This window comes from Trachypithecus francoisi, unplaced genomic scaffold (assembly GCF_009764315.1).
Source record: "Trachypithecus francoisi isolate TF-2019V2 unplaced genomic scaffold, Tfra_2.0 Lachesis_group20, whole genome shotgun sequence".
Taxonomy (NCBI): Eukaryota; Metazoa; Chordata; class Mammalia; order Primates; family Cercopithecidae; genus Trachypithecus; species Trachypithecus francoisi.
Genome location: NW_022681466.1, coordinates 32461015 through 32486396, shown reverse-complemented (window position 1 = coordinate 32486396; position 25382 = coordinate 32461015). Strand labels below are relative to the sequence as shown.

Here is a 25382-nt window from a genome sequence, read left to right as displayed (position 1 = left end):
CCAGGTTACCATTCCCAGCTGGGGTCCTAGGCCTTGAGCATGGCAGCTGCAGCATTTTTGAATGTTTTGCAAAATGTCAATGACCAGACAGATCTGGCAGGTGGGTGACAGCAGGTTCAGGATGCAGCCCCTTGCCTATGGCCAAGGCTTCTCTCTTGGTCACCTTGCTTATGCCAGCTCCTCCACCTCCTGAGAACTTGGGTTCCCTTCACTCTGATTTCCACATCCAAGCTCTACCCCTCAGGCTAAGACAGACCACTAAGCCTCTGCCTTTGCTCAAAGACCCAACGACTTGACTGAAGCTTACCTTGCAAGCAGCCCTACAGACAATGGACTACAGCAGCTTCCCCCAGAGGAACAGGATATCCCTGAGCTAGCGTATCTCTGTCCTCAGACACCAACCCTCCCCACTCCCCGGCGTATCTTTTAGAGTGATTGAAAATCACTTGGCACCAAAGAACCATCACTGGACAGGAATACAGAAGGCAAGCTATATGGCAGACAGGCCGTGAGTTCTTCCTGGTGCAGCAACTGGCCACATCGCTAATCACAGCCGTCCTTTCTGCTGAGCTAGGACTTGGCCTGACCATCATTCTGAAGCCAGTGCTCCAGGAAGTCAGTACTCATCAGTCAGCATCAGCACCCAAGAGCAAACCTGTTTTCTGTTGCTGAAGAGGTAGGAGCACTTTGCGAACCAGAGTTCAAGTTCAGCAGGCTGGGGAAGGGTCTCCCTGCCTGGGGACCTGCGCTGCCCCTGCAGTTTGCACACAGTATCCTGGGAGAGAGGCTTGAGCACCAAGCCATGAGATGTTGGCTTGGCCTCCTGGCCACCCCGAGTGCCCTGTGGCTGAGGTGAACGTTGGTTGTCAAAATATTGGCCCAGAGGCCTTTTGGCAGTTAGGGCCATATTAACTCTGCTGTCCCCAGTAGAACTGCAGGGCTCAAAGAACCCCTAGCCAGCCCCAGGCAGGGAGATAGGGATGGAGCCAAGAGAGGACGAGGCGGAGAGGAGAGGAGGTGGGGTGCAGAGAAAAGGGACAATCCTCCAGACTCACCCTCATGGCCCCTCACTTCTCCAAACTTCTCTGACTCACTATGGAAGCTCAACCACATCACTTCTGTATGTGAAATCATCTCTAAGTACTTCATATTATTTGGGGATCAAATTTAACCTCCTAAACTTGACTCAGCAGGCCCACCATGGCTCCAGCCTTGTAGTTCTCCTCCCACCCAAGATGCTTCTGCAAGCTCCCTGTGCACTGAACTACTCACAATCCCTGGGACCTGCAATGCTTCCTCTCTCAGGTGTGTAGCAGAAATCGCTAAGTGTCTACTAGTAGCAGTTCCACTCTTCTTTCTTAGTACCAAAATCCTTTATTTTTAGCTGAGCACATGGCTACCTGGAAAAACAGACACTTCTGAGGTTTCCAGGCAGCTGAAACTGGTCATGTGACCAAGTTCTGACCAAGGGGATCTAAGCAAAATGTCCTGCATGACTTCTAAGAAGCATTACTAAAGGGAAGAGATGTATTCCTCTGGGATGAATATGTGATGGCTGGAGTTTGAGCAGCCTTCTTAGACTATGAGGTAGAGTCTTATGCTGAAGAGAATAGGATGAGATTAGAGAAGAAACCCAGACCATGCGTATTATGGAGCCACATCCAGGCTTCTTTTACATGAGAGACAAACGAATTCTGATTTTGTTTAGTCCATTATTATTCTGTGTTTTATTACTTTTGTGTTTCTCTTCTTTCTTAAAACTATCTGATTCAATGTCTAAGCATGTCATTTCTCCATCTGGGACATACTTCCTTTCCTTCTTTACCTGGTTAATTCTATTTGGCTTTTTGAGACCCAGTTCTGGTGTCACCTTCTCTAGAGGGCACTCTGGGCAAGCAGCCCACCCTTGCACCCTTACAGCAGAGAGAGCTTCTCTCTCTCTCTCTCTTTTTTTTTTTTTTTTTTGAGACAGAGTCTCACTGTCACCCAGGCTGGAGTGCGATGGCGTGATCTCGGCTCACTGCAACCCCTGCCTCCCAGGCTCAAGCGATTCTCCTGCCTCAGCCTCCAAAGTAGCTGGGACTACAGGCGCCCGCCACCACAACTGGCTATTTTTTGTATTTTTAGTAGAGATGGGGTTTCACCTTGTTAGCTAGGCTGGCCTTGAACTCCTGACCTCAGGCAATCCACCCACCTCGACCTCCCCAAAGTGTTGGGATTATAGGTATGAGCCACTATGCCTAGCCAGATCTTCCTTCTCTCTAGCGAAGTGCGTGTCTTACGATGTTCAATTGGTCTTATCACTGCTTCTCTCGCCCTTGGCTAGCCCAAGAACATCTGAAGGAGTCAGGCTTATTCATGTCCAGATGTCTGGTAACTACTTCAGTACCTGGTGATCAGCAAAATGGGGAAGGAGGGAAGAGAAAGGATGGGGCGTGAGGGTGGGCAGGAAGTCCCAGTAAGTCTCTAGCTTCACGTAGGAATCCTGTATCATTCCTTTCACTGATGACAATCCATCATGGGGGATAAAAATGGGAAAACCACTGTGGAGAGCTGACTTAGTAAGAACATCAATGCCCACTATTTCAAAAACTTCCAATTTTATAGCACTTCCCAACTTACAAGGCACATTCATGCACATGTCATCCCTTAATTCTAACAACTCAACTAACTAGGCACTTTCATTATCTCCAGGGCTTGGAGGGGTACCTGACTTGCTCAAGGCCACATGGCTACTAAGTGGCCAAGTGGGACCTGGAAACCAGGTCCTCTGGCTTCATAGCTAAGAACATTCCCACTGTACACTGGTGCCTCTTCCACCTGCAGTGCTCTGGGGAGTCAGGAAAGCAGGCCACGTGCACAACCACACGCAGGCCCGTGTGCGCGAGGGCAAGGGTGCGCACACACCTAGTGCACAGACAGATGTGAGGGGCTCCAGATGCGTGTGGCATTTTCACTCGAGAGGGGAGCCATGGCAGAGGAAGGAGCATCGGGGCGATACCGTGCAGCTGGTGCATGCAGATGCTCTGCCGCTCTGCTCAAGGACAGACCACCTCAAGCAAGTACAGGGGACGCCAGGAAGCGCGGAGGGCTGGGAACAGGCGGCAGCCAGGGGGAGTCTGCATGCTTTTAGAAACTGCACTAGGGCTGTCATCGGTGCTGGTTATTCCGTGCATTCACCTCCCCCGGAGCGAGAACAGGACACTGTCAGGCTAAGAGACGGCAGCACACAGCATGTCCGTGGTAAACAATTTATTTTTCTACCTCGGTTGCTTACAGGGGAAAAAAATAAAACGTCATCAGGAAGAAGCACAGATGAACTATATACAGAGATGAAGAAAATTCACAATGGCTAAAACGTTTGTGAGGCAAGCATACTAGGACAAGTTCACCAAAGCAAAGCAATTCATAGCAAAACAAAATATGGAGGGGAGGGGGAAAGCCATACAGATTTGTTCTTTAAAAAATAAAAAAATACTCATGGAAAAGCCTGTGGGAAAATAAAAGGAAACTAACCAATTATTACATCAAGCATCTTTAATGAGATAAGCCAAACTGCACATGTAGGGTCTCGAGGACAATGACATTCAAAGGTATGGATTCACTCACATCAAATGCATCAAATGGAAGCGTGCACGCAGGTCACTTCTCACAAACTACCAGCACAAACAACACGGTGACTCTTGAGGGTCCAACTGAGCGGTATGTCATTAATCCAAGAGAGTGGGTGTATTTCAGTTAGGGAAATGGAGGGAGTCAGGCATGGGAAAAGATCCTTCTAAGGGTGATGGGCAGGAATGCCAGCCTCGAGATGGGGCCTGATCAAGATGGGCCCCCTGTGCTTCACCCCTCCCACCCCAATGGTGCCAGCAGGCAAGGCCAGGCCAGCATGGGCAGAGGCAAGCTGGGGAAGGCGGGGCCCACTGTGGATCGGTGCCCACCGTGCCTGCCATGTGGTAGCACCTGGGTGACTCCACTGTCCCTTCTCGAAGACAGACTTGTGATTATAGCAATAGCCACTGCCCCAAAAGACAAAGATAGTCAGATAGTGTGTCTATAGCTCCTCTTCCAGATTAGGTTTTTCACATTCTTAGAGAATAGTCTGTCTCTGTGTGTTTCCTTTATCGCTGTCCATCGTAAGACACAGGTGCTCCAAGTCACGTATTGGCAACCCCTCTGGACCACTAGCACTTCAAAGCTCACCCCATGAAATGTCCCCAACAAGCCTGTTTGGTCATGACTTAAAAAAATTTGATGTCTTCTTCCTAGCTTCCCCTGAGGAGGCTCTACGAAGTTTGTGAGAAGTTTCCCTCTGGCCCCGTTACATTCTGGGGAAGTGGGGTTGGTCACAATGCACACGAGAAGCAAAGTGGGAGGGGACTGGAGAATATTTTCTTTTTTTAATTGAGTGAAGAAATGAGGACACGAGTCTTTTCCAAGAATTAAAAATGAGAAAAAGAACATTCATTCAAACAGGCAGTTAGGACAGACTTTCAGTGAGCACTGACGGGAGCGGGGGCAGCCCAGGCCAGGACTGTGTCCTCTCTCTCTAGAAATGGTCGCAAACCCCACTTTGCTATGCCTCTCTTAAGAGCTAGTTGATAAAAATTATGTCTTGTGAAATCGGCAAATAGTCTGCAAAGTGAAATAAGAACAGAAATTAACAGATTAAACTGAAATGAGAAGTCCAGAGCGGGGAAAAGAGAGGAAGCAGGGGAGATCCCTGATCACAACCCATAATAATTCAAGACGGGATCCTGATCCGAATTCCGGGCTGGGGTGGACACCTGGATGTGGGAAGCAGGAGCTGTTTCCAGAGTGGCTGGTCACCACCCAGCCTTTCTAGAAAAGAACTACTCCCCACTCTAAAAACTATCCAGTGTCTAGCCTTCTCTAGGAACATTACATTTATTCTCACAGAATTCTGAAGATGGGCACAGCCAGGTGCCACGTGCCACCAGGTATGTGGCCCAGGAAGGTCCCTGCAGCCCCATGTCACATGGCCAGAATGAGGCTCTACTAAGAGTGATATCTGCACCCCCAGCCAGATGAGATGGATGTTCATAGAAAGGGTAAATCCAGGTGGAAAGGAGGGCCGTTTATAAAGGGGGTCAGACTGCATCTTCCTGAAAGGGGACCCAGGCTACCTGGTTTATGAGTGAGAAGAGCCAGGATGAAGAGTCTCGGAGCTCTCTAGGACCTGGGCGTGCTTTCATCTCTCCCAGCTAGCTGTCTTGCATGGCCCTGCTAGGGGGACTCAGAAAGGGGCTGGGAGAGGTTTGGGATCCACGCACAGCATGAGGGGGGCTGGAGGTGGGAAGTGGGTAAAGTGGGCATACAGTGAGGACACTGAAAAGAAAGACCACAAAGAAAACATCAGGACAGTTGGGAGGTGACAGGACTGCTGTGCGATGTCACGAAGTCACAGGATCCCCAGGGTGTGGCAGAGGTCCGCAGAATCTACTTGATGGGGATGAGGAGAGGGCAGAGGGCTGGGCTGCCCCATTTCTGGGTCTCCCTTCTGTACCCCAGCCGCCTTGGCCAGATCCACCAGAAACCTTCCTTATTGGCATGAGGTGACAGATGGAAGTCAGGGCATCCCAAAGCTTCTCTGTAGCCCTGGCCCTGAGGCTGTGACTCCAGCAGGCATCAAGTTTGGTTCTAGAGGGGCTCAGCTACTCCCTGCGCTCTTGACTGGAACGACACATGGACCTACCTAGGCTTTGTGTCTGGAAACACTTGGCTACTTGGGAGACATCTGGGATAAGCACAGACATCACACTCCATAAGGAGCATCTCCTTTGGGAGGGGGTCAGGAGGGGAATAGACTCCGACCCCAGCCTGGCTCCTCAGATGAGTGGGGTGGGCAGTCCCAGCCACGGGGCCACCCTTCCCAGTTTAGGGCCACTCCACTCTTACCCTTCCTGAGAGCAGGCAGCCTTACTCTTGTGGCCACTGGTGGCCCCTTTCTGGCCATTAGTTAAAAGAACCAAGAGGCTTCCATAATGAGTGGGAAGGTGGGAAGGATGGAAAAATAAAAGATTGATGGTTGAGACAGAACAGGGCAGCTAACTCCCCAAGGTCAGGAAGCTGCTGTTTGTACATTGTAATGCCTGATTTCTGTCCCATTCAAACCCAGCTGATTGTATTAAGCTGCAGGGGCTGTGGTCATGACAGATGGGCCCTGGGCATAAATACTCCAACCCCACTCTATCCTCCTTCCCTCAGCTCAACCCTCCCAATTCCCAAAGCCTTGGCTTTGGTGAAGGGCTGGGCACCCAAGGGACCCTATGTCACTCTGCCCAGCCTCAATTTGGTCACTGCTGCATCCGTCTGCCTGGGGCAGGCCCAGGGATGCAGGCCATGGAGGCAGAGTTCTACCAGATGTCTCCTGAGCCAACTCCTGGGGGCCCTGGGGCAGGCCCTCTGATGAGACAGGTGCCTTAGCATGGGATCCACATTGATGTCTTCCCCCAATTATTCCATGTTAAGATCCCTCAATTCTAACCTCCTGGGACTAGCATCATACTCGGGGCAATGGCAGCCTGATTAACGAGGGGAGCAGGTTGTGCAGGCTGAGTGCACAGATCAGTGCTGCACTTGGAGGGCCGAGATGCGTGAACCTTTGTGCCTGTCATCCCCTGGAGGGGAAGCCAGGGGAGGAAGTGAGAGGAAAAGCTCCCCTTGAACCTGCCACCAGTTTCTGGGCTGAGCAGGGCAGGCAGAGAATGAAGCACAGTGGTGCTGACCCCACGGCTCTCTCCAGGGAGGAGTAGTGTGCATGTTTAAGTGCGTGGACCATGCACCCCCCAATAACAGCCCTCTTCCTTTAAGCACTGGAACAATACCAGCCTATAAGAAATTTCCGCGGTGACCGTTCTACATTCTGTGCTGGCAATAGCCACTTGCCATACATGGCTACTGAGTCACTGAAATGTGGCCAGTGTTTTTAAAGGAACTGAAATTTTCCTTTTACTTCTTCTTCTTCTTCTATTATTATTTTTGAGACAGAGTCTCACTCTGTCGTCCAGGTTGGAGGATAGTGGTATAATCTTGGCTCACTGCAACCTCTGCCTCCTGGGTTCAAGTGATTCTCTTGCTTCAGCCTCCTGAGTAGCTGGGATTATAGACGCCTGGCCCCACACCTGGCTCGTTTTTATATTTTTAGTAGAGATGGGGTTTCACCATGTTGGCCAGGTGGGTCTCGAACTCCTGACCTCAAGTGATCCTCCTACCTCGGCCTCCCAAAGTGCTGGGATTACAGGCGTTGCCAACTTTAATTTAAACCTAAGTTTTAGTAGCTACTTGTGGCTAGTGTTATTGTATCAGACAAATGGACCCTAGGGAGAGAGTGGAAGGTGGCGGTTAAGGCCCGGACTGCCTGGTCCAAATGCAGGTCCTGCCCCTTGCATACTGTGACCCCTTCAGAAGGAGTTTCTACCTGTGTGCCTGTGCCTGGTGGGGGTCTCTGCCTGGATATGGGAAAGTCTAATGACAGTGGCTGGTTGAGTGCTGGCCTCTCTTGTGGTGGTCCTTCTTGCCTGTGCCCTTCCTTCCTTCAGGTCTGGGAACCTGTGGCCATCCTGAAGCAGCCTGCTGCTCGGGGGCATCTTTGGGGATGGCTTCCTCAGTGCAGGCCAAGGAGCCTTGCTGAGGCCCCTCCTAGATGGGAGAACCGCCCCAGCCCCAGGGGATACTGGTGGGGGAGCCCCCCTGCACTCAAACTCCTCCACCTTGAACTTCTGCTTCTGTGGCTGCCTTCCCCGCACCCTTTGACCCACACAATCAGAGCGGGGCACAGACCCCGAAGACCATTCCTCACAGACCCCCTTTTCCAAAAGAGAGAAGTAAGGCCTGAGAAGCTGAGTGACCTGCCCACGGCCACTTGGCCAGGTGGTGTCGGAGCCAGGACAAGAGCTTGGGGCTTCCACTGCTGGTTGAGGGATCTGTCTGCCATAGAGCACGGCTCTAGGTGCCCCCAAATGCCTCCTGACCTGCCGGCCTGCACCTTTCCCGCCCCAATGCTTGCTCTGAGGCAAAGACCAGGCTAAGCCCTCACTCTGCCCTCCTGTCATCAGTGTCAGGGTGCCATCTTCCAGTGACACATCTTCACTCCCTTTGTTTCCTAATTAATCTCAGACCCTGACACTCCCAGACCTCCAGGTCTAGGCATGGCTACAAGGCAGGGGTGAAACTCCATCTGCAGCCCAGTTCCCCATGGAGGCTTCTCCCTCAGCAGAGAACCCACAGGGGACAAGACTGTCCCTAACACCTCCTCTGGAATCTCGGCTGTCCTTTGCACATAGACACCCCCAAACACCCCTATATATATATATATATATATTTTTTTTTTTTTTTTTTGAGATAGAGTCTCGCTCTGTCACCCAGACTGGAGTGCAATGGCGCGATCTCTGCTCACTGCATGCTCCATCTCCCAGGTTCGTGCCATTCTCCTGCCTTAGCCTCCCAAGTAGCTGGGACTACAGGCGCCTGCCATCATGCCCGGCCAATTTATTTTTTGTATATTTAGTAGAGACGGGATTTTAACATGTTAGCCAGGATGGTCTCCATTTCCTGACCTCGTGATCCACCCGCCTCAGCCTCCCAAAGTGCTGGGATTACAGGCATGAGCCACTGTGCCCAGCCACACTCCAATATATTCTTATCTGTACTCCAGATTTGAGAAAGGCTGGGGAAAAGCACACCCTGTAAAACATGGCTTCCTTCATTGTCCCTCCCCCATCCCTACAAGACCACGTGTCTCCTCACTGCTTCTTCCAGGTGAGCTCCCAGGCCTGCCAGCTACCTGGAGCTGGAGCTGGAGCAGCCCTGGCATGTGGCGGGTATCACCACGGGCTCTGCCTCAAGTCTTGATACCCATGCAGAGGGAAAGGAGAATCTAAACAGCCCACCCAGATGGACAGCAGCCCAACCCCCAGCAGCTCAACATCAACACAGCCCAGAAGGGCGCCGAAGCCACAGCAGTCAGGACCGAGCGGGAGGAGGAGAAGTGGAGGAAAGGAAGGAAGGGCGGGGAGACATCAAACATCAGGCAGGCGAGGGAGGCCGGCGAGGGGTGGTAGAGGGTGAAAGAAAGCCCCAGGCCTAGAGTTCAGTCCCCAGTGAGAAAAAACCTAGAAGAGGCTTCAGAAAAAGGAGGTGTGCACAGAGAGAGGCCTCTTGCCTTAGTTCTCCTGCTTTCCCTTTAAAAGCTGCCATCGTCAAATACCCAGCACCAGTGAGTTTTACTTGAGTTAATCAGAAACTCTGAGCTGCATCCTGGCTTGAACTTCAGTGGGTTTGAAATTTATCATGTATAGGTCATTTTCAAGTGGATGCATGTATGAAATGCGTTCTTTTAGGGGTCCTCTCACCTCCCCCCAGATGCAGCCCACCTCTTGTGCTTCCAAAGCCCTGGGACCCCAAGCCACTCACCTGGGAACTGATAGCCATAGCTAGGAGCAAATCCGGGGTAGCCGCGGCCATAGGTCGCCACGAAGTTGGGGTATCCTTGAACACAAAGAGAAAGATCAGAGTCCTGTTAGTACAGCCGCCTCAGGTCTGGGGTAAAATCTCACGGAGGGTGGCAATGAGGAACAGCCTGAGTTATTTTTCTTCACAGAATAATTTGTCTCCCATGAGGGTTTTTTTTATCAAGGGCCTGGGTCACCTCTCTCCAGTGGCCAGAGGCGCCGCTGTCAGCTGTTGCTAATTAACCCGTATTTGGGCAGCCAGACCTTGCAAAGCCCATGTACTTTCCTGAACCTTCAGAGTAAATGCCATGCATCAGCACCAAACACAAGGCCTGCGCCTGGCTCTGACATTTGGAGAGCTTACCCTGCATGTACTTTACCTTAAAGCTATTGACAGTAGGAGATTAAAGTCCTTGTGATGCCTCCTCCCAAGGCAGTGGACAACAGAGCCAGCACCAGACAGAGCATGGGAACTCAGGAGTCACAGTTTAGCGGCCAAACTCAGGGCTCACCCTGGGCCTCTGGAAAACGCTGGGCCTGATGAGCCATGGCCCACATTGCAGTTTTGACACTCCACAGAGGTGCCAGGATCTTTGGAGAACGGTGAGGGGCTGGGTGTGTTAAGATGCAAACCACAAAGTGTAGCTCAAACTCAGGAGCCCCGTGCGGTGTGACTGGATGGGCATTTCACAGCAAGCGTGTTATTTCTAGACCCCCGTCTCAGCAGACAAGCTAGGGGATGAGTGGTTCACTGAAAGATGCTTGTAGAAACTGCCACTGGGCTGGCCATTGGGCACACAAGAAACTCAGCTGGCAAGTCCAGGGGCCGGTGTGACCATCTCAGATCTGTCACTAACCCCCAGTGATGTGAGGTGTCATTGAGCTCTCAGGGAGTCACTGTGGCTGCTCAGGCCACTTCGTTCTTCACGTCCCTGCCTGATTCGGGCTAAATGAAGGCCACATGGGCCAGGCTCACTCTACCTCCCTCCACTCAGTATATGTGTAACCTCAGCACGTTCACGCTCTTAAGATGCCACCACGGCCACCCAACCACCGAGAACATGCCTTTCGCTTTGACCTTGGAGCTGAATGTCTGTGGTCGTTTTTTGGCTGCCCAGCCCCTGAGCCTCTCCCTGTGTGTGAGTCTTGGAGAGAGGCCCACCCCCCATCACAGAAGCTGAGAAGGTTCCCTCCTGCTCTTCCTGGGGTTGGAGGCTGGGAGGCAGGCCCGTGAACCTAGGCTCGACAGATGGAAGCCCTCCTTGGGATCTGCCTCTGGAGCTGGTAGGGCAGAGGAGGAGGGACTGGCTCTGAATTTATTCTGGTGTCAGCAGCAGAATCTGGCATCCAGTGTTGGCAACAGTGGCCCCCTGACCAGGTCACTCCTGAGTTGTCCCCTTGGCTAAGGCTGGGGCTCTGACCACCCAGCTCCCCCAGTTCCTGCCTGTTTTGAGTCCTGTTCTCCAGCCATCTGTCAATTCTCCAGCACTGCCCAAGCTCCTTCTAATAATCTCCTTTGCTGCTTACAGCAGCCAGGGTTGCTTCTGTTGCTTGTGATCAAAACAATGGCAAGCAATGACTTTGATGGCTGGACTTATGGCAGCCTCCAGGCTCTCCAGCAATTGAGGGCAACAGTGACATTTTCCATGGCTGTCTCTGCCTTTCTACGCACCCCCTTTCAAAACATCCCTACACACAGCTCTGGGGTCTTACCACCCACCTGCTCAGTGGCTTCTCACACATCACACTGACCCCTTTGTGACCCTGCAAGTGAGGGCTAACGGAAAAGGATCACTTACTAAATTCCACTTTGCCTGTACTCGGCAACAGGAGTCACAGTCTGCTTGTCTTCCTGCTGCCTACTCAGAGCTTTTGTGCCTCGGAGATGGGCTCCACCGTCCCTCACTTCCTGGTGGATGTTGGTGTTGTAGCCTCTGCCTAGGATCTGTGGATCTGCCACCAGACCTAGAGCAGAAACTCGAGGGTCTGAAGTCAGGAGACCTGGGTTCCAGTCCTGCCTCTGGCCCACAACCATGCCGTTGGGGGTTGTTATGATTTAATGTTTGTGTTTCCCCCAAATGTCTATGTTGAAATCTTAACCCCCAAGGTTAAGGCCTTAGGAGGTGGGGCCTTTGGGCTGTGATGAGGCCATGAGGTGGAGCCCTCATGAATGTGCCCTTAACAAAGAAGCCACAGAGAGACCCTCACCCCTTCCAACATGTGAGGACATGGTTAGAAGCGGCCATATATGAGGAAGCGGGCCCTCACCATACAGGGAATCAGCCAGCGCCTTGATCGTTACTTCCCAGCCTCCAGAACTGTGAGAAATAAATGTTTGCTGTTCATAAGCCACCCAGTCTATGGTAATCTGTGACAGCAACCCGACTTAACATAGGAGTCTTCCTTTTTCTCTTGGAGCTTAAGTCTGTTACCTGTAGAAAGTCTTGCAACAGTGATGTGCCCAAATTCTCGAGTGAGATCAGCTGTGGCTCCTTTCCCTTGCTTCCCCCAGAACCTTCCCAAATTTGCAGTCACAGCTCACTCACTGGCCAATGGAACTGTCTCTGCCTCCACAGGGTCTTGCCGCCTGCTGCTTCCCGCGCGCTTATTTCCCAGCGCTTGGTGACTCACTGGCGGAAGCCTGCCCAAGCGAGGCAGAAGAACCCAGCAGCTCTGCACTGACTGCTAGCTAATGAGCAGAGGCCCGGTGGGGATGTTGAGCTCAGGAACCCGATGGGGAAAGAAGGAAGGAAGAACGGCAAAGGCCAGGGCTCAGATGCCTTAAATGGACACATGCATACTGGCGCCTTCCTTCGTATTTATTTCGTGGCTGGGCAGCTCAGTTCTCCTCCAAATTAATCACCTGCTAGCAAATCAGATCTTGTACTAGATTTCTTATACCATGATTTCAACAATATTGATAAACGGATTATATGCAAACAGCCAACTCATGGCTGCCTAGGGGCTTTTCTGATGAAAAATGACTCCTTTGCTTCTAACTTCAGAGCTAGGGGTCTTAAATATTTTAGTGTTAATCTGACAGCAAAAGCATAAGCCCATGTGTCACTTTCCCTCAGGGAGGGTGGGAAGTGGCAGAACAGCCAGTTTCTCTCTGCACTTAGGCAACCAATACAATGCCATGACATCTGCTTTCTTCCCGGCTTTCCCACAAGGCTCCAACAAGAAAGAAGAAAAGCATGGTCAAGTTCACCCCAACTTTGGGTCTCATCCCACTCTTCCTGGACACATCAATACTACAGTCTTCCAAACCACAAAGATGAGAATTTGGCATCTGCCAGAGTGGGGGATCTTATCTCCACCCCCCATCACCGAACATCCTCTAGGTCAGGCAGATGAAATCATAAATTTATAATAAGACATTACTTCAATTTTCCTCTTCATTTACTGCTGTGCAGCCCAGCTCTGCTCGAATGGTTCACAGCCCCAGCCACACGGGGGAAATTGGCTGGCTGCATATCAATAGCACATTACAGCAGACCTGTGCAGACGCTCCATCAAGCCACATTATGGCGGGATGACCCAGCCACCACTTCCATTAGCAGCCAGGCCCCTCCTGCACCGGCCACTGCACAATTTATTTGCTCCAATACTCTGGACGCCTGATCAATCCCACAGTAATTATCTCTTGTCACTAAAGTCAAAAAAAAAAAAAAAATCAAGGCTTCTGCCAGGGTGACCACCTCTCTCGCAGATCGGCTTTCCATTGTAGAAGCAAAATATAGAAATCAACAATAGAATTTGGATTTGCCAGTGAGCTCATTTTAAGTCCCCATTTTGGGGATGCTGACAAAGTTCTCAAAACTGTGGTTCTGGTTCTAGATCTTTGCTGCAACCCCTAGAGATGTTTCCCTTCTAGACAGGTCCATGACTCATCCTCTCCTGGGCTCTGTTACTCAGCTACTCAGAGTCATGGAAAACAGCTCCCACCAGGCCCCAGACTTGAAAGAGACAAGAGACAGGGCTGTTTATCCAGGGAACTGCCAGAGTGTGACAGATCTGCTGCGATGTTTAGAGCACTGCCTGGGGCACCACATCGGCTCCATGAGGTCTGCAAACAGACGAAACACCAAGTGCCAAGAGTCCCTCCTAGGCAAGGATGTGAAGGCTAAAGTCTACAAAGATGCTTTGCCCCCAGAATCACTCTGAGTTGCAGGGGCTCCTCCAGACCTGCGCTGTCCAATTTAAATTTAATTAAAATTATCTAAAATTGAAGCTTCAACTCCGCAGTCGCAAAAGCCGCAACTCAAGGGCTCAGCAGCTACCGTGCACAGGCGGGCAGTGATATTGGCCAGTGCAGACAGGACCCTCCCTCCCTTGCAGGAAGTTCTATTGGACTGCACTGCTCTACAGGGACAATGAAGAGCTGATTTCTGAGTTTCCTCTGTACCCCAGGAAGCGGCTAAACAAAGGAACACTTCCTTGAGAATAACCTAAACAAATATTTTTGGGAAAGCCAGATCCCAGTGGAAATTGAGTCTAGATGTGTGGTTTTAAGTTGCAGCCAATCTCTAATCTTTTGATCTGTTAGTGAACGACAGCAGATTACAGCTTCCTAGTCCCTGTTCTCAACGATACTTTGTTCATTTTTTGCGGGCATTTCAGTGGGGCTTAATGTCAGGGAGCACTGAGTCAGGACTTCACGGGGGGGCTTCTCAGTACGACTGCACCTAAGAATGCTTTTGGCTAATGTGCTTTAGCTGATCATCGGCATCTCTCTGTTTCTGAGCTGACAGGGTGAAGCTTTTCTTTAAGGGCTCAGCAATGTGCTATTTCTTTAACACTCGTATCAGCATGTTAAATAAACAGCATGTGCCCGATGAGGCCAAGAAAGTTAAAGGCAGTGGGATTATGTGGCTAAGGGCAGAGAAGGCTCAGAGAAATCAAATATATCAACAATCATCATGTGTTTGCCTTTATTAAGTTCACCTTCATTAAGAAAAATGAAAGAGATTCTATCACATTGAGCTGGGTAACTGTGGGCACCTCTTGGTGCTGCAAGACTGTGCCACAAAGTCTGAGGGGCTGCAAAAGACCTTTTCTGTTTTTTTGTTTGTTTGTCTTTGAGATGGAATCTTGCACTGTCGCCCAGGCTGGAGTGCAACCTCTGCCTCCGTGTTCAAGCAATTCTTCTGCCTCAGCCTCCCGAGTAGCTAGGACTACAGGCATGCGCCACCATGCCCGGCTAATTTTTGTACTTTTAGTAGAGATGGGGTTTCACTATGTTGGCCAGGCTGGTCTCGAACTCCTGAACTCAGGTGCCTTGGCCTCCTGGGATTATAGGCACAAGCCACTGCGCCAGCCTGCAAAAGACCTTTTCTAAGAATCTTAGGTGACTCTGCTTTTGTCCGGCTCAAAGGTGGGAGACCTGGCCTAAGGATAACGCCTCCTCTTCTCTTCTACATTCCTTTTAAGGAATTCCCATCAGGTCGATTATTCTGTGATTCTGTCAAATGCTGTAAAAGCTAAAACCAAAACAGGTGTAGGTTTTCCCCAAGGATATCTGTAGCCATATCAACAGAGATCAAGATAGAATAACTGTGCAACTATACGCTTATCAGTCTCCCTCTGATGAGACCACCCAGAGTATGGAGAAAATCTTAAAGGATATTTAAAAATTAGTTCCACAGAGTCCAAGTCATTTACAGACCACTGTGCTGGTTGTCTCAGACTCCTCACTAGAATGTCAGCTCCCTGAAATCAGAGACTTAGTTTTCCGCTGCATTTTCAGCATCTAGAATGGTGCCTGGCACTTAGTAGGTACTCATTTAATAAATATTTGTTGAATGAATGGATTTTAATGTTTTAATGGTTTATAGTCTCGTTTCTAAAAAATCCCTAGAAGTGCCATTTATTTTTCCACTCTTTCAATGATAAAGGTTTAAATCATGGAAACCTCATCTAATTCCATTGGTTAGTTAACTTTAAGAAAATGAAAGTGTTTTTCTGCATGAGTCAAGTTCATCAGCCAAACTGCTGTTGGTGAGGACGGGTAGTGCTTCCAGGACAAATGCGCAGGCATAGTGCACGGTGGAGATGGTGACCCATGTGAGTGATGGGGTCATGTCAGGCCATCCTACTGAAAGATTCGACTTTGCCTGATGCCACACTACCACTTTCGAGGGAAGAAGCAAGAAGAAAGAGAAGCAGTCTTTGATCACAGAGTCAAGGGCTTCCATCACAGCACGGCAAATGGCGGTCTCCTCACTCAGAGAGTTCATAGACCCAGAGTGCCAAGCTGCACCAATGGGCAAAACAGAGGGCAGCCCAGGGAGTTCCCAGTGGGTGCATTACAGAGGGCTCAGGAGGAGGCTCTGTGCTGGCTGGGGAGGCCTGTATCTCCTCAGATACAGCTTGACACTGTATCTGATTCATCCCTTCTGCCTGGACCTCTGGCTGAGCTGGTTCCTGGCTGGGGGACACATTTTGGGACCTTTTAGGAGGCCCTGCTCAGTGCATATGGATGGCCTCACCACAGTCACTGGGAAATTCAGGAGGGCCCAGGGCTGATGAGACCCGGAATCCAGCACATAGATCTTTGTCAGAAGGTGGCTACTCAAGAATAATCCAAACTCCTTGGGCTGGGAGTCCACAAGGAGAAAGAGGCTGCAGTTGCCACAGCACAGGTCACATCCGTGGGTCTAGCTAGGTTCTCAGCCATGGGTGGTAAGGAAGTCCAAGTGGTAGGGCTTCCTAGTACCTTGTTAATAACAACTCCCAGCTTGGGTACATACTATGATACCTTGTTGATTTGAACACACACATCTTTTCCACACTTTAACTTCTGTGAAAGTGGGATCTATCTTGCAGCCAATGTGATAAGAAAGCATTATGTAGTTTAATTAATAGCATATTTTTTCTTTCTGAAGAGTAAATGAACATATATCTTACTAGCTATGGCATCTCAGATTAGACTACAGCATTTACCAGGCAAGATACAGTTTCATTTATCCTCCAGCAACCCCATGAAGTAAGATTATTACCCCATGGGTAGGATAAATGAAGAACACAGAGGCTAAGCGACTTGCCCCAAATCACACAGCAGATAGAGTGAAGAGTCTAGGTCTGCTGATTCCAAAGTTCCAAGCTCTTGCCTCTGGACCACACGGCCTCCCTTGGTGGAGCCCTGCTCTGGCTACGGCTGACCCCATCCATTCCATCCAAAGGGTTCTCTGCTTTGTTAGAAGAGGACTAGTGCCTCTGTGGCCTGGGGTTGGGCTGGATAGGGTCTGGGGTTAGGCACAACCACAGCTACAGCAGGCAAAAGGCAAAGGCCTTCAGCAGCAGGGTGGGGCTGGGAAGGTTATAACTCAAAAACAATAGGCTCTGAACTGCAACAATATCTTCACCTAACAGCTCCTTCTTTACTGTGGCTTGGGGAAGTCATAACTTGAACTGTGAGTAGATGAGGGAAGAGCTGGGCAGATGAGCAAGCTCCTGGCAGGCATCACATATCCGTCCCCCAGCGAGCAGGCGCCGTTCAGATGCTGTCCAGACAAGCACAGGGACCAGTGCTGTCTCCTACCACCTCAGTAGGTGCTCTCAGGAAGGGGCCACTTGGGTCTGCCCACAAGCTACAGGCAAAGCCAACCCTGGAGCCCCTTGGCCTGCCTCTCCCCATCTTCCCACATACACATGGCCAGGCTGGTTGGCTCTCAAGGTCCCACAGTAGGGTCTTCATGTTCCAAGGCTGTTTCTTCCAAATGGAAGGCCCCTGGCTTACTCATCCTTCTCATTTCTGCTGAAATGCCACCTCCCTGATTCCTAAGACTGGCTTCCACTCCTCATGACGTGCTCTTCAACCACCCCCAGACTCTATGATGATCATTAGGCATCTGTGCAATGCACTGTTACACACTGGGCTCTCTGTATAGACCACAAGCTTGCTGAGGGCAGGAACCACATCTGCTTGTGAAGCACTATGTCCCAAGGCTAGCTCAGGGCTGGTCATGCAGTAGGTGCTCTTGACCCATGCCTCCTGCCCTGCCTCCTCACCTGGGTTCCCATGATGAAACATTAGGTACCCTTCTGTTCAGGGATCCAAGCTTGGGTGATTATGGAGATGTGGGCCTGAGCCTTTGCTTGAAGTCTGGGAGGCTGAGCACTCTTTGCTCTTTGTCACCTGACAGGAGCTGAGCTGGCTCCGCTTCACACCTCTGCTTCTCCCAGATGAAAACCAGTTCCCTCTTCCTAGCATGCAGAGGGTACCAAGTTAGACTCAGAAAGGTGGGAAATTTCCTGAAGATTTGGATCCTAAAGGCCTTCCATTTTATGCCGTAGGGCCTTTATGCTCATTTTAAATTCAAGACTGTAAAACCTAGTAGGTGGTAATAGGCTCAACTCTTTCTTATTTAATTTTATTTTGCTTTTTTTTTTTTTTTTTTTTTAAAGAGACAGGGTCGCCGGGCGCAGTGGCTCATGCCTGTAATCCCAGCACTTTGGGAGGCCGAGGTGGACAGATCACAAGGTCAAGAGATCGAGACCATCCTGGCCAAAATGGTGAAACCCCGTCTCTGGCTAAAAATACAAAAATTAACTGGGTGTGGTGGCGTGCACCTGTAATCCCAGCTACTCGGGAGGCTGAGGCAGGAGAATTGCTTGAACCTGGGAGGTGGAGGTTGCAGTGAGCTAAGATCACGCCATAGCACTCCAGCCTGGAGACAGAGCGAGAGACTCCATCTCAAAAGAAAAAGAGAGAGAGAGAGAGAGAGAGAGACAGGGTCTCACCGTGTTGCTCAGGCTGGTCTCGAACTCCTGGGCTCAGGCAATCCTCGGCTTCCCAGAGTGCTAGAATTATGGGCATGAGCCACCGTGCTAGGCCCCCAACTCTTTCTTATTTTGTATTTTTTCAGAAACAGATCTTTCTATGCTCTATGCTGCCCAGCCTGTGGTGCAGTAGGTTCTCACAGGCACGATCCCACTCTGATCAGCACGGAGTTTTGAGATGCTTCATTTCCAACCTGGTTCTGTTCACTCCTCCTTAGGCAACCTGATGTTCCTCCACTCCCAGGAGGTCACCATTTTGATGCTAAATTTAGTGGGGACACCCAATCTGCACAGCCCAGAGTTCCTGGGCTCACGCTTTCCTCCCGCATCAGCCTTCTGAGTAGCTGGGGCCACACATGCACGCCACCACACCCCACTAATGCTTATTACTTTTTTTTTTTTTTTGAGACGGAGTCTCGCTCTGTCGCCCAGGCTGGAGTGCAGTGGCGCGATCTCCGCTCACTGCAAGCTCCGCCTCCTGGGTTTACGCCATTCTCCTGCCTCAGCCTCCCGAGTAGCTGGGACTACAGGCGCCCGCCATCTCGCCCGGCTAGTTTTTTGTATTTTTTTAGTAGAGACGGGGTTTCACAGTGTAGACCAGGATGGTCTCGATCTCCTGACCTCATGATCCACCCGTCTCGGCCTCCCAAAGTGCTGGGATTACAGGCTTGAGCCACCGCGCCCGGCCGCTTATTACTAATATTATTATTATTATTATTATTTTGAGATGGAGTCTCACTCTGTCACCTAGGCTGGAGTGCAGTGGTGCAATCTTGGCTCACTGCAACCTCTGCCTCCTGGGTTCAAGCGATTCTCCTGCTTTAGCCTCCCGAGTAGCTGGGATTACGGGCACGTGCTGCAGCGCCCAGCTGATTTTTGTATTTTTAGTAGAGACAGGGTTTCACCATGTTGCCCGTGCTGGTCTTGAATTCCTGACCTCAGGTGATCCACCTGCCTCGGCCTCCCAAAGTGCTGGGATTACAGGCGTGAGCCACCGTGCCCAGCCTAACGTTTATTATTTTTTGTAGAGGGGGTCTCACTATGTTTCCCAGGCCGGCTCATAAACTCCTGGCCTCAAGCCATCCTCATACTTCAGCCTCCCGATTGCAGGCGAGCACCACTGCACTCAGCTCAACTCTCCTTCTTTCAGGTTTGATTTCACTGTTTAAAAATACCAGCTTGGAGTTTCTTTTGATATAAAACATAAAGCCCTAATAAAAATTATTTTTTTAAAGGAAGAGCTAAGTAATTATCTTGTAGTCAACCAGGAAATAATTATCACTGATTTTTAAAAACATACTCTTAAATATAGATATATTTAGTTTAGACTTTTTACCTTTTTCTATCAACTGGTACATTCCCATGTACCATACTGTTTTAGTTACTGTAGCTTTGTGTTATGCTCTCACTGTTGGTCTTTTCTCACTCCTCTTTTTACAAACATTTTCTCATCTATTCTCACTTGTTTCTTCTTCCAGAGGTAAGTTTTAGAAATGTCTGGCCAATTTTAAAAAATTACAATAGGATTTATCTTTGAAACTCTGTTAAGCCTAAAAAATTCATTTGAGGAGAATTAACGTCATGGCCATTTTTAATATTCTCCTGGCATCTTTTTCTGTTTCATAAAGTTCCTCAAAACAGTTTTACCTGCCCTTGTTATTTCCTCAGACAAGTAGATACAATTCTTTGTCAGACCATAAAAAGTTTTATAAATTTAAAATTAAGCCAGAAGTGATTTAAACAGCAGCAAATCTGAAAATATAGAAAGGCCTTATCAAACAATATAAAGTTGGACTCTTAGCCAAACCAAATGAAAACCCATTAACACTAGACAGCTCATGTGCCTGAATGGAATTTTACCATTAACTACCATTTATCCCATTTAATTAGTATTTTCCTGACACACAATAACTTGCACTAAAATACCATTCTCTCGCCTTTAAATTTCTAATTATTGTTGCGACCTACACCATTACGCATCTCCACTGCTTTCTCCATCTTTCATGCCATTTAAGCGGTAAGATTTTCAATTATCTACGCAGGATGGACAGAGATACCTTTAAGGAAAGGGGCATAATATGCAACTCAATTTCTCTAAAAGCCAGGAGAAATCATTTTTAGTCAGAACAAACACACTTTGTCTTTCATCATTTTTTTTTTTTTTTTTGGCAAATAAAGAGTAAAACAGGCTATTTAAAACATCCATTTAAATGCAAATTTTGATATCCCAAGAGAAAAATGTTAATCATTTAAATAGACAGGATTATCGCCCACCCTTACCACTTCCCTCCTCTCCCAAGTTTTAGAAAATGTAGCCTCAGCCCACACAAGTTAAGTCAGCCAGGAGTCCTTACATCTTAAGAACTCCCACTCAGATGAGAGGGCTGAGGCAGAGAGAGGGGAACTTTTCCTTCTTTTGAGGAAGGAGATGGAAAAGAGAGAAAATAGTCTAACATATCCTATAAGCCAGGCATGGGGCAAAATTATAAATACAAACACACACACACCCACACACACACGCACGCACACATACCTACACACACACTCAATCATCACAACTGTCTTGGAATGGGGAATTATCATCCTCATCTATACACAAGGAAACTGAGGCTCAGAAAGGTGAAGCAGTTTGCCCCACTGGTAGGTGACCCAATTGGGAGTAGAGGCCTCCATAGCTCTACCAGTCCACGGTGACCTGCAGTCCTGTCTAGACTCACCCAGCATCCCCATGCCCAGCATGAACGCGTCCATGGTGTAAGGCAGTCCCCGGGCCCGGCCTCTTGTCCCAGGTGGGAACATGACTTCTTTCGGCTGAGCTTTCTTACATTCTACCTGTTAAACAGAAAGGCGAACAAATGAGATGCAAATGAATTCCACGTAAATGTCAAATGCAGAACTGATCTGGTTACGAGCTAAGTTATTTTTAGCCTTGCTCCTTACCCACTGTAAAAACAGCCGTGCCGAGTAAATGGCCTGCAAAATAAATACTTAAGAAAACACGCCACTTGTGCAAATCCTGCTTCGGAAAAACCTACAAAGATGAAATTGGGTTCTGGAGGGGTGGCGAGGACGTAAGCCGAAGATACACACACAGATTGAAGCTCAGGTTGACGCTCGTGCAGAAAGCATGACAGATAAGGAGGCAGACAACGGCTGTTGGATGTGTCTGTGAATAATAACAACAATAGCAATAATAATAACTCCTCAGGATTTTTCAGCCTTTACACATTTACAAACGTCCCTAACATTCCCTCAGGCTAGTGACTCTTCATGCCAGGCCATCTGATTCAAACTCTTATTAAATAGACAGACCACTTAGCCTTAGCCCCAGTTCGCAGATGAGAAAACAGAGCATCAGAAGTTTTGTGTTGGCCGGGTGTGGGGGATCATGTCTGTAATCCCAGCACTTTGGGAGGTGGAGGCAGGTGAATCAGCTTGAGCCCAGGAGTCTGAGATCAGCCTGGGCAACATGGTGAAACCCCATCTGTACTAAAAAAGTACAAAAAACTAGGCAGGTGTGGTAGCACACACCTGTAGTCCCAGCTACCTAGGAGGCTGAGGTAGGGGGATCACCTGGGTCTGGGAGGACAAGGATGCAGTGAGCCATGATCATGCCACTGCACTCCAGCCTGGCTGACACGGTGAGACCCTGTCTTAAAAAAAAAAAAAAAATTATTGTGTAACATGCTGAAAGCCCTCCCCAACAGGTTCAGGCCTACAAACCAGATCTTTAGAATTTCTAGGTCAGCAATGCCACATTTCCACAAAACCTACACCACGACCACACTCCTGAGGGAAGTAATAAGATTAAATACTGATTCTGTTCATCTGGATTACTAGTTTCTCATTTGCAGCTACATTTTCAAGTGGTTGCTAATCTCCCCTTTCTGTTTCTCTTCCGACTCTAAAATTTCTTCATGCTAATCTGCTTGTATACCCAGAGGTCACTTATTTAATAACCTTAACTATGCCAAATACAAACCTCAGGGAATAAGTAAAACTGTGGCCCTTGGAAGAAGCTCCTTTGCCGTTTTACCAGAGCACCTTAGGCCTGTGCTTATTAGCACTTATTTGCTTTTTGTTTACAGAGAAATTGAACAAGCATTGTTCGCCAGTAATCAATCCCACTGCTGATGAAGGTGGGATGTTGCAGGGTAAAGCATGGATGCTTTTAACAGCCAAAAGGAACAGCATGACAGCCTGATAGTGATGGAGAAAAGACAAGAATCAGGTATCTTATTTAAAGAGCAGTCTGGGCCATATGGTATAGGAGCAAAAGCTCTACATAGTTCAACAGCTGCTGAGGTATCACTGTAACACAGAAAATTACTATTGTTCATAGTGTGCCTGAGATATCAAGAAAAAGTTAAACTGTGTGCAATATACATTGTTTAAATGGACACCTCTAGGCTGGACAAAGTGGCTCACACCTGTAATCCCAGCACTTAGGGAGGCTAAGGCAGGCAGACTGCTTGAGCCCAGGAGTTCGAGAACAGCCTGGCCATCATGGCAAAACCCTTCTCTACTAAAAATACAAAAAAATTAGCCCGGCGTGGTGGCACGCTCCTGTAATCCCAGCTACTTGGGAGACTAAGGCAGAAGAATCGCTTGAACCCGGGAGGTGGAGGTTGTAGTGAGCCGAGATTGCACCACTGCACTCTAGCCTGGGCGACAGCGCGAGACTCTGTCTCAAAAGAATAAACAAATAAAATAGAAATTAAAAGGGACCTCTATGGGTTATCCGTTTTAGAGATAGTCTCATCTCAGATACTTCAATCAAAAAATATTTTAGTGCTCAACGTTAGGGGGATGCTATAATTACCTAAGATATAAGTCCCCTTTCTTCAAAGACACCCGATAACAGGTATTACTCTTGCTCTTTCAAGAATAACCACAAACGCCTTAAAAAATGGACAAAATGGTTCAACATCCATGACTAATATGCTTAATACAAAGAGTTCTATAGATTAAAAGAGATGAACATCCCAAAAGAGCCATGGGTAAAAGACATGAGTAGACAATTCACAGACGGCTAATAAAGAACACATTCCCCAAGATGAAGCATATTTTTTGCCCACAGATTGACAGTGATGAAAGCATTGTTTGATGTAAAGGTTTCTGAGGGTATGATGCGGTGGGGTGGAAATTGGCACGTATTTTTCTGGAGGGCAACCTGACACTATATCAAAAGTCATAAATACACCTAGTAATCTCACCTCTAGGAATTTGCCCTACAGGAATTAGATTTTTTTTTTTTTTTTTTTATAAAAGGAAATACCTGAAATACAGAAGAACAGGGAATTAGCTGAGTCTGGTTTATCCACACTGATTGAATGTTATGCAGCTATGAAAAAGTGTGTTGATAATAATTATGCACTGGTACTGGGAAACCCCTCAGTCCCAGGCAAACCAGGATGACAGGTCACTCTAACTGCAGGAGGGAAAAAAGCAAATGTCACTGACTTTTTGAAAAATAAACAAGTGCATATATCATATAGGGAAAAATACTGAAAAGACATACTAAAATTGTCTTAGAGTTACTTTGTTTTTAAATTTTAATCGGGCATTTTGCTATTTATTTTCCAAGCTTTCTGCTAAGCAACAGGGAGCAGGTTTTTGTAAGATAATGCAATAGACTGTCACTGATAGGGCTATTAGAATGTTGTCATTGCAGGTAGGGGGGAAAAGGTGATTGAAAACAACAAACTCATCCAAATCGGCTCTCCTAAGCCCAGGGTTGAAAACTGACTTCAGGACTCCAGAGGAGCAGGCTGAGAAATCTCATTTGCATGAACCTGCCCCAAGCCTGGGAAGATGGGTGTGTCTTGCACAGGCAGACAGATAATTACCCAAAGCCAACACCAGCAAGGGGAATAATATCGCTAACCAGCTCACTTCCTAATAGCCCTATCGGTGACAATCTACTGCATTGTCTTATGAAAACCTGCTGCCTGTTCCTAGGCAACCTGATCAACGGAAATCTCAGGTTTATACAATTTTCATTTAGGGAACATAAAGGTTAACTGACTGTAATGGGAGTGTTTTAAACAAACCCACCTACTCTTCCTCTCACTGAACAGGGCTGGCAGCTCTGTTTAATTCTGCTCTGTCTTTGCTGCTGGTGGTTTGGGCAGCAGTGACTGTTTGAGTGCCAACCACCCACTGGGTCAACGGTGAGTGTTCCCCAAGGCCAGGGGCCATGGCACACGCACTATCCGGGGGGACCCCGGCCTGTCCTGGGCATCTGAACGACAGGGGAAGGCAGCAGGTAACAGGTAACAGCAGGGAACCTGACCTGCCTGCCCTGAAGGCCTCTTGAAAGACTTCTCAGGACCAGGAAGCCTGTCCAGTCCCCTCCACCCCCAAGGCTCAGCCACTTAATTCAATGATGTGGATGCAGAGGAACTCAACATGCCAGGCAAGTGCTAGGCTTTGGGAACCCAAAGATAAATAAGGAAAGCTTCTACCTCTCTGAGAGCTCTCACTGTATTGAAAAAGAAGAGGCTCTGATTGTCTTGTTCTCCTAAGATGAATGCAAGTACTCACACATCAACCTGCCCCTCGCTGCTTCTGCACTTGTCAGCCTCCCGAGCCTCTTGAGTTAGCAGACATCGGGTCACCTTCCCCTGCTGTCCTCCCCCAGGCCCTGCATAAGCCAGAGAGCTTGGCATGAACAACCCGGGTTACGGTCAGAACCCAAACAGTATAAAAAGCAGGCTATCTTTTCGGTTCTAGTCATGTACTTAGGCTATCTGACCACACACTCTGTTCCAGGTATCTACTGCTGAGCAACAAACTGCCCCCAAACTTAATGGCTTTGAGCAACAAGTTAATCATCCTTCCTCAGGGTTCTGTGGGGTGACCGGCTCAGCTGGGCTCTTGCTGGTGGTCTCATGGCGCTGTGGTCAGGTGGTGACTGGGGCTGAAGCCAGAGGAGGCCTCAACGAGGCCGGAGGTCCAAGATGGCTCCTCGCTCCCATGGTAGGCAGCCACGCTGGTTCGGCTGGGCCTGCTGAGGAGACGTCCACCATGGCTTCTCCACGGCGCCTGGTCTTGCCACAATATGGCGGCTGAGTCCCTAGAGGAAGTGTCCCAAGCACAAGCATTCCAAGAGACTCAAGCAGA

At 48.8% G+C, this 25382-nt stretch overlaps 1 protein-coding gene across 9 annotated transcripts in view; it reads right to left on the bottom strand.

Moving 5' to 3' along the window:
- Positions 1-25382, bottom strand: part of MSI2 (musashi RNA binding protein 2) — a 429302-nt gene that overhangs the window by 49211 nt on the left and 354709 nt on the right. For 8 of the 9 annotated variants that reach the window (XR_004430686.1, XM_033183607.1, XM_033183609.1 and 5 more), the window contains 2 exons: positions 20975-21089; positions 9436-9510 (listed from right to left, as the gene is read on the bottom strand). Coding sequence is in view for 8 of the 9 variants with exons in the window: in XM_033183607.1 (XP_033039498.1) it covers positions 9436-9510; positions 20975-21089 (190 nt within the window). In the remaining variant the exon portion in view is untranslated. Of the gene's footprint in view, positions 1-3237; positions 4636-9435; positions 9511-20974; positions 21090-25382 lie in introns of those variants that run through there. The other variant, XM_033183612.1, reaches the window with a different exon arrangement.